At 41.5% G+C, this 13,030-nt stretch overlaps 1 protein-coding gene across 9 annotated transcripts in view; it reads left to right on the top strand.

The window, feature by feature from the left end:
* larp1b (La ribonucleoprotein 1B) overlaps window positions 1-13,030 on the top strand; it is a 45,418-nt gene that overhangs the window by 26,846 nt on the left and 5,542 nt on the right. For 8 of the 9 annotated variants that reach the window (XM_080479763.1, XM_080479761.1, XM_080479759.1 and 5 more), the window contains 6 exons: window positions 2,835-2,949; window positions 5,961-6,130; window positions 6,405-6,511; window positions 7,156-7,316; window positions 7,405-7,549; window positions 8,594-8,703. In XM_080479763.1, the coding sequence (XP_080335889.1) occupies window positions 2,835-2,949; window positions 5,961-6,130; window positions 6,405-6,511; window positions 7,156-7,316; window positions 7,405-7,549; window positions 8,594-8,703 (808 nt within the window). The remainder of the gene's footprint in view (window positions 1-2,834; window positions 2,950-5,960; window positions 6,131-6,404; window positions 6,512-7,155; window positions 7,317-7,404; window positions 7,550-8,593; window positions 8,704-13,030) is intronic. The other variant, XM_080479756.1, reaches the window with a different exon arrangement.

The following is a 13,030-nucleotide window of genomic DNA, read 5'->3' as shown; positions in this document are numbered from 1 at the left end:
CGACTAAAAATAGTTGATTCCATCTCAGATATCTGCTGTTCAATGTGTGAGATGTTATGCTACTATAATACGGAAGAGTATTAGGGCCACTGAAGAAAAAGAAAAACATTTGGAGGCTAAAACAAAACCAAACCTTCATGCACTTCAGAAAAAGTCGAAAATCAAAGTCGAGTTTTTTTTTTCACGGTGGAAAAAAACGTTTTTTTTTTACAAAGTCGGTCCCTCCACATGCCAGCGTGGGACTGCTTCTACAAAATGCCTCGCAGGTGGTTTAATGAAGTGATGAAAAGATGCTTCAGGACAGAATGTCTCTCATAAACACGGTGCAGTTATCATCAGTACCAGGACCAGAAGACACAGAGCAGCTGCTGCCTGGTTCTGTAGAGGAACACAGTTATCATCAGTACCAGGACCAGAGGAGACAGAGCAGCCTGCTGCCTGGTTCTGTAGAGGAACACAGTTATCATCAGTACCAGGACCAGAGGAGACAGAGCAGCCTGCTGCCTGGTTCTGTAGAGGAACACAGTTATCATCAGTACCAGGACCAGAAGACACAGAGCAGCTGCTGCCTGGTTCTGTAGAGGAACACAGTTATCATCAGTATGAGGACCAGAAGAGACAGAGCAGCTGCTGCCTGGTTCTGTAGAGGAACACAGTTATCATCAGTACCAGGACCAGAAGAGACAGAGCAGCGTCGCGGAAGTTGGTCCAATACGAAGGACAAAGTCACGGCTGCTTATTTAAATGTTCTTATTGATCAAGGAAATCCTGTGTAAAATCACGTCCATAAGCAGTAAGCAACACTATAGTGTATATATATAGTCAGAATTAAGTGATTTAATGTGATTTCACATCTATGGGCAAATGATGAGGGATGGACAGACGTCTAACCCTTTTTTTTTATTTTTTAGCCTCTGAATTTGGTTTTTTTCTTCATTGGCCCTAAAACTCTTCTGTACTATAAAGATACAGACAACTGGCTGTTTTGTTATGTGGCTATATAAACTCATTAGATTTTAACAGTGGTTTACAACCTGCGGTCCTGGACCCTCTTAAGGAGGCGCTAGAGTTCATCGCAGGGTCCCGGGGCTTTGCCTGCACTCAGGATGTTAAAATTACATTTGAACCAGAATAAAATGCTCGAGAATTAAAAGCAGACATGGAAAACTGCCCGGTGCTTTGATTTCAGAGGCTCCTGCTTTATTAGCTTTAACTGGGTGTGTCTGCTCTCGTTTCTGGTGCGGGGTTAAAGACACCAGATTATGGTTAACCCCCCGACGCACACACACTCACTCTCACACACTTTGACTCTAGATTAGATGAGCTGAAACCCTAGGCCGTTTTCAGACATTCAGATTTTCACTTCTGACAGTCGGAAGAAAAAAGTTCTATCCTGGTTTTGTTCCTCCAGTTCACTGCAGCCCAGAGCTGCCGTCCCTCGCAGCGCTGTGACTTTAAGACTTTGTGACAGAGTTGTTAAAGCTCACACTGTGCGCACCGGTCCCAAAAATAAACGGACTATTTATCGCCCACTACACGAGCCTGCGGACTACATGTGTGTGGCACAGCTGCTTCTAGAACTCAGTGGAAGGTTTTTGGGGAAGCTGCAGCGACTGACACCCACTGAAGGTTACATGCTGCTTTAATTTATAAGGGGAGCAGATGTGTGGAGCACCAGTTGGAAGCTCTGGATCGTGTTGCAGGAGAAAGAGACACTTCATCTCGTATCGGGTTTTTGTCCAACTTTTTTCTCAACTGCTTCATTATATTACATTTAAGGACCTAATAAATCTTAATCCCTCTATATGACAGATAAGAAAGTATAAATGCACTAATTGGGGACATTTGTGAAGAGAAATCTATATTTTGAAGTCATGACCAAAACAATGAAATGTCATTTTAAAGCCAAAATCTTTTTCTTTTTAATTCTACAATAAACACAACAGCAGGATGAAACTGTTTGACGTGAAGAAAAAATGTGACATAGATGAGTGAAATAATAATTCCTACTTGAGATAAACTTTAAAGAGTAAATATTGCTATTAAAGCAGAAAACTTCAGTCTGTTAAAATGCTGCATGAAAGACAAAGTTCAGCATCGTCAGCTCTTTGTGGGCTTGAAGGTCGTCAATAAAGTCGTCACCACATGTGAGAAATGTCACGCCTGAACACACACACACCTTCACCAAGGCCATAGACTTTTTCTCAATCAAACGCTGACGTGTAAAGTTCAGAGTCTGCTGCACATCTGTTGTGTGTCACAGCCTTGTTTCTTCATCCGTTATCTGCCCCCCCCCCCCCCCCCCCCCCCCCCCCCCCCACACACACACACCCACACACACACCCACGCACGCACGCACGCACGCACGCACGCACGGTAAAGATGAGGTGATACAGCACCAAGTCACTTAACCCTACATGTTTAAAATTTGTTTAACGATAGAATTACAGCCATAAACAAAATGTTTTTCCAAAAACCTGACTGAATCAGCAAGCTTCCCTGTTCTGGTTTCTGACACAAACCTGTGATGATAGGCCTTTTTTAATTATTGCTTTTTTCTTTTTCTGTTTGCTACATGACTTTTATTTTTCTCCCACGAAAAATAAATTCAAGAGAACCTTCTACCAGTTTTTTGTTTTGGTCTTGAACTCTTAATGTCACAATCATGGATGATTTTCTAAAAAGTGACTTTAAAGATTGATTTTCTTTAAAGGAAGTTTAGATTTTGAGAGGAAAAATGGGTGTTAAGTGTGAAATCTGTATAAACTAGAGCAGTTCAGATTCAGCTGGCCTGCCGGACTCTTCTTGACCTGTTCCATGTTTCTGTTCTCTAGCAGGATGTGGAGAACTTCAAGAAGCTGAACGTCATCAGCAAGGACGAGTTCGACACCCTGACCCCCAAAGTGCCCGTCCACCCCAACCAGGAAGTCCCACCTCCTGCCTTAACAGGTGAACCTCTGTTTGACTTGGTTAATGCTGCTGCTGCTGCTGCTGCGTGTCAGTTTAGGATTAGGTGTCCGTCCCAAAAATCTGGGTGTCACAAATTTTGGGGGTCGGTGACTTGTGGGCAGGGGGTCACTATTTAAAAATAAAAAGATAGAGATAGACCTTAAATGGATCATACTAATGCATTCTGGACAACTAAATACTACATTGTCACATGTAGATTTTGCGTCTTAAAAGTAATATATTTCCTTTTCTGTACATTTTTGCTGATGCGTCTAATATACCTTTTTGCTTTGATAAAAAGTTGTCTTTGTTCTTTTAAGGTAATAGCTTCTTTTCCTTGGTGATGGTTTTCACTTGTACTTGTACCTGTACTTGACTCCATACTTTACTACATGTACTTGTTTATGCCCCCAGTTGTTGCCACATTGCCTCTATATGCACCCTGAACTGATCAGCTGTCGACTCTGAACTCTGAAATAGTTTCTATTATCCTCTTTATTAGTTTTTATTTGAATGTCAGATCTTATTTGTTCTCTGCAGACCTCCTTTAGCTCAGTCCCAAGACTTTAGACCAGGGGTCTCAAACTCAACTGACCTGGGGGCTGGAGGCAGAGTCTGGGTGAGGCGGGACCGCATCAGGGATTCCACAAAAAAAGTTGTACAACAAATCCTCCAACGTCATTATGAAGAGTTTTAATGATTTCTTCTGAACACGTTAGTCCTGAACATTAATGGAACATTGAATGAAGACCATGAACGGTTCTTCTGAACATGGGTTCTCTTGCCTCCTCCCTGAGACTTGGCAGCTCTTCTTCTCACATATCTGAGCCACATTTGTCTTGAGAGAAGAAGCAGTTGAGACCCTCAGAATGTCTAGAACAGGGGTCGGCAACCCGCGGCTCTTTGGTCCCTCTGCTGCGGCTCCTTGAGCCTCGGTCCCACTGCAGTACATCCCTGAGCGCGGTGGGCCGGACGGTACGGTACGGTACGGTACGGTAAGGTACGGTACGGTAAGGTACGGTACGGTACGGTAAGGTACGGTACGGTACGGTAAGGTACGGTACGGTAAGGTAAGGTACGGTACGGTACGGTAAGGTACGGTACGGTAAGGCAAAGCACACCCAGACCAACTGGGTCGCGCGGTCCCACTACAGAGAGTTAAATGTAGGGGTTGTGAACGACGCAGGGTTGTAACGTCATTACGCAACAATAGTGGCGTGAAGAACGTGGAATTGCCGCCGCAGCTCTCTGCAGCTGGATCTGCAGCTCACTGCAGCTGGATCTGCAGCTGGATCTCACAGCCACAGGAAGCGGCAAATGCTCTCTTAAATCTAATAACCGTGAATCACACAACATCTAAATGACATTGAAAGCCACACTACTCACACTCATGGTTCTAAAAACCTGCTCTCCCGCTTAAATCCACCGTTTTAATAATATGTAGCGTCACAGAGCTGATCGCTGCAATGCATTATGGGAGTTTCTGTTCATCGTGTTTTAGATGTAATTATTGGGGTTATATTAGGTTTGTAGTGTTGGTAATGGTTGTGTTGTGTTTTTATTCCTTAGTTCATGTAGTTAGTTCATCTAGTTTAGTTTAGTTAATTAGTTGTAAGTTGGCAACCGGGAGTGAAGAGGGTTTTGTGTCCTCCTGCCATGGTGTTCCTGTTGGTTTTAGTGTCAAAATAAAAGCCTTTGCTGCTTACAGCAGACATAAAAGATAAGCTCAGTTCTTGAGTGCTCCCTCATACATGGGAAATTGTTCATTCCAATTCGTCCAATAAAGCATGGAACCTCCTGTACTTTAAACCCCTGGATCTGATTTGGTTGATGCATTTTGCATCAACACACATCACTTCGTTAAACTTCAGGCGTTTGCTACAACCAGTAGCGGTCGCCTTTCTTTTTATGCTCGGTCATGGCATTTGTAGATGGTAGAAAGTACCGGGGTGGAAGGACGGCAGGCAGGAGCTGGATGACTGGCAACGTCGGAGGTCCACTCCCCTCGCGGGTTCGCACTAAAATTATACTTTCTTATCAAGGTGGGGGCCACAAAATATCGTCTTGAGGGCCGCGAGCATGAGACCCCTGCTTTAGAATGTCAGCCACACGGAAATTGGTGATGGAACAAGCACGATTGTCAATACTTATATCAAAATCAGCATTTTCCCAGCAAAGATTTTTTTATTCTTCAATGAAAAGCATGAATTTTCATGCAGTTATCCAAACGTATCAATATTTTGGAAATGAAAAACTAGATCGATCATAGGGCCATAGAATTGGTGTGTGTGGATTCTGCAGATATAATTCTTTAGCATTTTGAAAAGCAAAATCCTCTCTGCTTCAGCATTTAAAGGCATCAGAATGAGTCGGAGAATTACGAACCAATCAGAGGCCACCTTTCAAAATGTAGAGACCACATGGTGTCAATTGACCAATCACGTTGCTTGTTACTCGGAGTAATACAAACCGGAAGTCAGTTGAGATTTATGTACTCGAGCCGCCAATTCGCTATATTTTGGCGAAAAAAGATAAATTTAACCAAAATTAGACAGTGACCGTAGTGATGACCATTATATACATAGATGCCTTTAAAGCAACTCGTCTGCTATTTTTTCTGTCGTCTGTTCTGAAAATTGACCGTCCAAACGACGGCTGGACGACTGACTGCCTAAAACCCTGTTTCAGCTTAAGGTTGAGAATCCTTGTTTTGATGCACAAAACGATGCAAAAGATGAGGTGATCATCTTGAGTTTGCTCAAAAATGTATTATATCTTACTTTTTTTTACAGTTACATTATATTTCTATTATGCTATTCCTTAATTGATAGATAGATAGATAGATAGATAGAAAGATAGATAGATAGATAGATAGAAGCAACTTATTATAAGTAGTTATTATTGCTCTTTTTTGCACCTTTGAGATGTTTAATAGGAGAAAGATCTGTGTTGTGATGATTTGATAAAAAAACAAGATGATACAATCTTTTTGGTTTATGTTGTGTTCTCAGTGGACAGCGGAGCTGAAATGGCTCGTTCTCTCCCTAAAACGGTCCCCGAGTCCCCCAGCTCCCACCAGCCCCGGACCCCCCGCACGCCTCGCACCCCCGGACGCCAGGACCCCAACAAGACGCCGCGTTTCTACCCCGTCATGAAGGAAAGCGGCGCCATCGATGGGCAGGTGAGCCTGAGGAGACAGACGAGAGTCGTGTGGGACAGAAGTGGGTCCATTTCGTCCACAGAAAGACTTTACAAAGAGAAAACATTGATTATATTTTTTGATCAGAGCATTTTTTGTAAGACGTGGCAGTAGCAAGTAGTGTTATCATCAACCTTCTTTTGTATTTCCAGTATTGGGTATTAAAGAAACGTAGAAATGGCACTTGTTTGCCTGAATTATATGACCTTGTTAAAAATAATTTGTTTAAAAATGAACTTTTTGCTGTCTGTTGCAGACGCCGAGGAAGAAGAAGACCCGCCACAGTTCCAACCCTCCACTCGAGGCTCACATCGGCTGGGTGATGGACTCCCGTGAGCACCGGCCGCGCTCTGCCTCCATCAGGTACCACCACTCGCCTTCAACCGCCTCTTTTATTGACTTGACTATAATCGCTCAGTGTGATGAAGCTCGCAGCAGGAAAACAAACCAAAACAAATTCTCCAACACTGTCAATTTTATATGAAATAAGTGGTAAGAGTACTGAGGGCCAGAGGGGACAAGACACTTGAGTGACTTCATGTGTGATCTCTCAACATGTTTAGAAGATGCTACGAGGTTTCTCTCCTTCTTCATGTCGCCTACATAGATAAGTTATCATCAAGTCAAATGTCAATCATTTAATTGGACGACTCAGCATGAAGATATGCCCCAAATACTGTAACTCATTCTGGAAACATGTCAAATAGTTTGACATGAAAAGGTATTTAATGAAAAGAGAGAGATAGAAAGAGGAGTGACAGAGGGACAGACAGACGTTGACACTGACAGATGTAATTAATCCCAGATGAAATCTAAATCGTCTTAAATAAGTATGAAATTATCAAAAATTAAAGCCGAGTAAAAATAGCAACACTAAAAAACACAAACCTGTGAAGTGAAATCACCTGAACGTATTCTAGTATTCTGTTGTTTTTATATTTGACTTGATCAGTTGTGTGATGTGTTGAATCCTGCAGTGAGTTGATGTATTTTGCTTCCCACTGCAGCAGCTCCAATGCGTCTCCCTCTGAAGGAGCTCCGCTGACGGGCAGTTATGGCTGCACCCCTCAGTCTCTGCCCAAGTTCTGGCATCCATCCCACGAGCTGCTGAGGGACAACGGCTTCACCCAGCAGGGATACCACAAGTACCGCCGACGCTGCCTTAACGGTAAGCAAATACACCGATCCTCAGTCGCTTGCTCTCAGCTTCACGCTGGAGGTTTTTATTAACTGATGTGACGCTGCTGCTGTTTCAGAGAGGAAACGGTTGGGGATCGGACAGTCTCAGGAGATGAACACTCTCTTCAGGTTCTGGTCCTTCTTCCTCAGGGACAACTTCAACAGGAAGATGTACGAGGAGTTCAAACAGTACGCGCTGGAAGATGCCAAAGATAACTACAGGTGAGGAAAGCAAGAGAGGCTGTACTCGTCAGTCTGTGGAGGAAAGGTCACAGCGAAGACTAACCTGCAGGGCAACAACGTGTAAAAGCAACAGGAAGCTTTCCAGATCTGCTCTGGATTCCAGAAAGAGTCTTCAGGTTTTCTACGACGTGCAGATCTATCTTTGACTCTCTCGTCAAGCAGGGATGAATTATTTCTTGTTTCTTTTCACTTGGATGTTCCACACACCTGATCCAGACAAGTAACTCAAAAAGATCAAGACGCTCACATGCTAAATCTGTTTTTTGTTATTTAACACCAGCATCAATGTACTGTTCTCCAAATAGCCGAATAACATGTCAACAAATGAGCGAGAAATCAGTGGAATATTGGTCCATAAAACTACAATTGGAACAGTAATGGTAATATTAATCAATTAAAACTGTATTAATAAATAAATGTAACCATTAAGACACCAAAAAGCATCAAAACATTTATGATTCCAATAAAACACGGAGTAAAAGCAAAGTAAAACCAAATAATTTAAACCAAATTAGAATGGTAGATAACTTTAAAAATATTTACCAATAGAAATAATAAAAATGACTGACAAAAGGAAAATAAAGTATATATATATTGATCTTAAAATTCTATTAAAACAATGAAATAGTAAATTAAATATAGAATAAAGTAGTAAATTACTTAAAGTAGACAACAAAATAATCAATTTGCAAAGATTGAAATAGAAATAAATTTTGCAAAAAAAATGAAACAATCATTTTTTTTAAAAATCAAATTTTTGAGAATAAATGTGTCTCATCATGGTGAAAGAACCTGAAACGAGGCAGGTTGAACCTTTGAACAGTTCATGTTTGTGACCCTTGGAACACGTGTGTGAAACAACCACCAGCTGTTTATGTAGCTGCTCACAAACCAGTCTGTCTGGTGCTTTTACAAGCTTCATGGTAGTAAAATCTAATCTGATACGAGATGAAGTGATTAGAACACATCACATCCTGTCAGGGTAAATAAACATCAGCGTAAACATGTTTCCTCTTCATGCAGGTACGGACTGGAGTGTCTGTTCAGATACTACAGCTACGGTTTAGAGAAGAGATTCCGCTTAGATCTGTTCAAGGACTTCCAGGAGGAGACGCTCAGAGACTTCGAGAGAGGTAATTAACACACACATGAACAGAATCATCCCAGACGCCTCCTGAACATTCACCGGTTCAGAAAAAACCTTTTCCTAAATCCTGGAAGACGAATGCTGAAGCTGCACAACATACTTCCCGTATAAATCTGCTCTTCATGGACGTCAGACAGGAGTTTAATGGATTAGTAACCGAGAGGTCGCTCCACAACAAACTGGCATGAGACTTCCACAACTTCTCCGTGAGAAAGTTTTACTTCATTCTTCACTCCGCCGAGACTCTCAGAACCACGTCGGATACTTTCTTCTCGTATCTCCAGAATCTGGCCTGGTGTTTACTCTCCTCTGAAACCTTCCTGATGTTTCCACCAGACGTTCTTATCAAACTGTGAAGCTGTGCAGAAAATCCTCATCTCAGTTCCACACAAACATTAAAATACAGTGACCAACTGGGAAGTGTCTGAACTAAAGTAATATAAAGAGAGAATCTCATCAGAGTAAATATAAAATAATTCACAAATCAATATGACAGATAATTTATTCCACTGAAAATAAAAAAAAATAAAGAATCTGACATGAAAAAGAGAATATTATTAAAATACAATCCAAATAGCAGCCTGGTCAGTTCAGTGTGTCGTCCTCCGTGGACGCCAGTGGCCCAAACGGCTGCCACAGTGACCGTGTGGTTCATGGGCCCCGCCGAGCTCTACGAGACGGCCGGGGATAAAAATGTACTGCACACAGGAGAGATGTTCTCAGTGTCCGGTGTCCCGGGGGGGGGTCACACATTGTGCTCTGTGTGTAACAGAATGTCTTCGAATGAAACGATACAACACGTCTAAGCTTCAGATCTCCTCTGAAAATGATTTATTCCTTTAAAAATAGCAGCTTTTATGAATAGTTCTGCAAAACATCCTGACATGCTCAAGAAAATGGCTGAAAGTGTGATCCAGCAGGCTCGTCCGGTCGAACGGCTCCTCCAGGTGGAGATCAAACTTCTTATTCACTCTCACGTCATTTCATCAGCTCTCACTGCATAAAGGTGCTGAATAACTCTTGTGATCCCAACTGAAAGGTTCATTATTCCCTCTGAGAGTTAAAAAAAAAAAGAAAGGATTAAAGTGGATTTCAACAGCACAGCAGAAACACGTTTTATTTTCTCTGAAGGCTTCAGCCTCTTACGTCCAGCCGAGTCGGTTTTCATTCAGACGGGAGACGATCCGTCAGACAAATGTGGTGAAAGAAAGACTGAATCCACGGTAAAGTTGAGCTGAGTGTATTTTTTTCAATATTTAAATTCAACCCTACTTTCTCCACTTATTTGTGTCATTTTGTGGTTCCTGTCTATTCTTTCATTAAAACATTTTTTTTAATCTAGGCAACCGGGAAAAAGAAGAGCTTTTTAAACTTTTTTAACTTCTTTATTTTTGTTAACAATTCAAACATCTCTTTCACAATTCACCACAGTATGGATGGAAGTACAGCAGGTTATAGTGGAACTACACATGTGAATTAAGGTAGTCATGCAGCAGGTGTGTTACATGAACAATAGCATGTACTTTAAAGCACATATAAGTTACGTTAATACAAGGAAAACAATAAGTAAAGAAAGGAAGAGAATGGAAAAAAATAAATAAATAATTGAGTAAATAAAATGAGATCAAATGAAATGGGGGGGGGGGGGATCTCCTCATTGAATGAGCAGTTTCATCATGGGGCTCCATCTTTTATAAAAAATATGTTTTTGGAGCCTCCGAGAGTAGGTTATCTACAAAACACCTCTTTAAGGGCCTTAGAGCCCTCCTCCGAGGACGGTTCTAGTTTAGAGCATGACCAGAATATATGGACATGGTTCCCTACTAATCCTCCAACACTTTTTGGACCGTGTTCTAAACATCTTTGCAGTTGTGTGTGTGGGGTTTGAAAATATCTTATTACAACTTTCCATTTAAATTCTCTCCAAATATTAGCATTCGTAATGCGATGGGCTGTAGACCATCTTTGTTCCCAATCTTCTTAATATATTTTCCTGTGCGATTCAGCTTCCCATTTTGCTTTAGTGAGTTCTGAATTGGTCTGGTTCATGGACGGGAGTCTCTGGTTCAGGCATGAGATCACCCTTCCACTATTTTTACCCAGTTGCCAGTCTTGTATACTAGACTGTACTCCTGTGGGACTAACCACTTTATTCCCGTGCTTATGTTTCAATAGATGGTATCTTAATTGTAGGTATCTGAAAAGGTCTGTAGCTGGAAGGGAGAACTCATGTCGTAGTTGTTCAAATGACTTGAGGTGTTTGTTTCACATAGTTGATGTACTGAAGCCCAGGTGAGGACCCTGTTTTAAAACCTCTTTAGTTGGGCAGGTGGGAAATCCTTCAGAGAGCCAATGCTCATTACAGAGCAGAGGAGTTTAGGTAGGTTAAAAGTAGTTTGTATTTCTTTCCAAATTTTCAAGGCGTGTCGGGTCCATACCCCCTTTTTAAATGTCTTTAGGAGACAATCAAGGAAAGGTAGTACAGGTAGAGATTGTTGGCATTGGGGTTGTTGTATCTACAGAATGTTTGATCCATCCTGTTAATGGTTTCAGCTGTGCTGCCCAGTAATACAGGTTCAGGTTTGGCAGGGCCAAGCCACCCATCTTCTTGGGAAGTTGCAGGACTTTAAGTCTAATTCTCGGCCATTTACCCTGCCAAATAAATCTACGAACAACCTGTCTCATTTATCAAAGGTGGATTTGGGTACTTCCAATGGGAGCATTTGAAATATCTACAAGAGTCTAGGCAATACGTTGATCCGTATGCTCTCAATGCGCCCTATTAGGGGTAGAGGTAGTGCAGCCCATCTATCCATGTCATCACTAATGCTTTTGATGATGTTCTTATAATTTGTGTCATATAGATGTCAATACAGGGGGAATGTGTATGCCAAGGTACTTTATGCCTCCTGAAGGCCATTTAAAACCACTGTCTGCCATGAATCCAGTTCGAATTCTATTGCCTATACTCAATGCCTCAGTTTTGTCTAAATTTACTCGATAACCAGAATAATACCCAAATTTGGCAATGATCTCCTTCAAATGTTGTATTGTCCCAGTATAAATATGACATCATCTGGATATAATGATATTTTATGATCGTCATCCTTTGTGATCAGGCCTTACATTTTAACATCCTCTCTAATGAGTTGAGCAAGTGCTTCTATGCAAATAGTAAAGGGTACAATGTACATCCCTGTCTGCATCCGCGCTGTAAGGTGAAGGCATTTGATTTATGCCCATTTACTTTAACCGAGGCCTGTGGGTTTGAGAATTAATGTTTGTATCCATTATAAGAAATTAGGTCCAACTTTGAACCTTTTTAGAGTTTGAGTAAGGAATGGCCATGATACTCGTTCAAACGCCTTATATGCATCTGGTGATAGGATCATTGCTTCCATATTGTTATCCTGTGAATATGTCATTAGATTCAGCAATCTACGAATATTATCACCATAGTACCTGCCATTAATAAAGCCAGTTTGATCTGGGTGTATAATATGAGTGCTAATCTTGTTTAGCCGCCTTGCCAGGATGGTTGTCAATACACATAAATCTCCATTCCGTAGTGATATGGGTCTACATGACTGACACTCTGTAGGATCCTTGCCCTCTTTGTGGATTACTACTATTGTTACATCATTCCAGCTTGGGGCCATGGTCCCAGATTCTAGTGCATAATGGTAGGCCTTTAATAGTAGGGGGGAAAGAACATCTTTAAAAGTCTTGTAAAATCCATTAACAAACCCGTCTGGGCCAGGACTTCTGTTACTCTTCAGTTTTGAGATAATTTCTCGAATCTCAGTTTCTCTTAAAGGTTCATCCAAATCTTTGATCATTGATTCTGACGATTCGACAATCGGTGATTTCATCAGGTTTATGAAATGAAAGTATTTTGTCCTTTAAATTGTAATTTTTCGCATTTGTATGATGATTGCTGTTTTCTCAGGCGGAATGCCAATAATCTACTCGCCCTGTTACCACGTTCATAATATTTTGGTTTTGAGAATCTTAGGTTGCCCTCAATTTATGTCGGAGAACAGACTGTTTAGTTCGCGCCGTACTCTCATAAGCAGAGTTAACATATCATTGGAGGGAGGTTTTTTGTGTATTTGTTCCAATTGTTTTATTGTACCCTCTAGTTCCTTATTTTGGCTTCCCTGGTCTTCCTTCTTCCCTGGTCTTCCTTCTTCCCTGGTCTTCCTTCTGGCACTTGAAAAAGCAATAATATGTCCCCTAAGGAAGGCCTTGGCACAGTCCCACAGAATAAGTCACAATGTGTCTGGAGTAGTTAGTGTCCAAGTAATCCGTAG

Source organism: Lipophrys pholis, assembly GCF_963383615.2.
Source record: "Lipophrys pholis genome assembly, chromosome: 14".
Taxonomy (NCBI): domain Eukaryota; kingdom Metazoa; phylum Chordata; class Actinopteri; order Blenniiformes; family Blenniidae; genus Lipophrys; species Lipophrys pholis.
The sequence above is the reverse complement of the archived record's forward strand: the minus strand, read 5'-3'. Positions and strand labels throughout refer to the sequence as shown.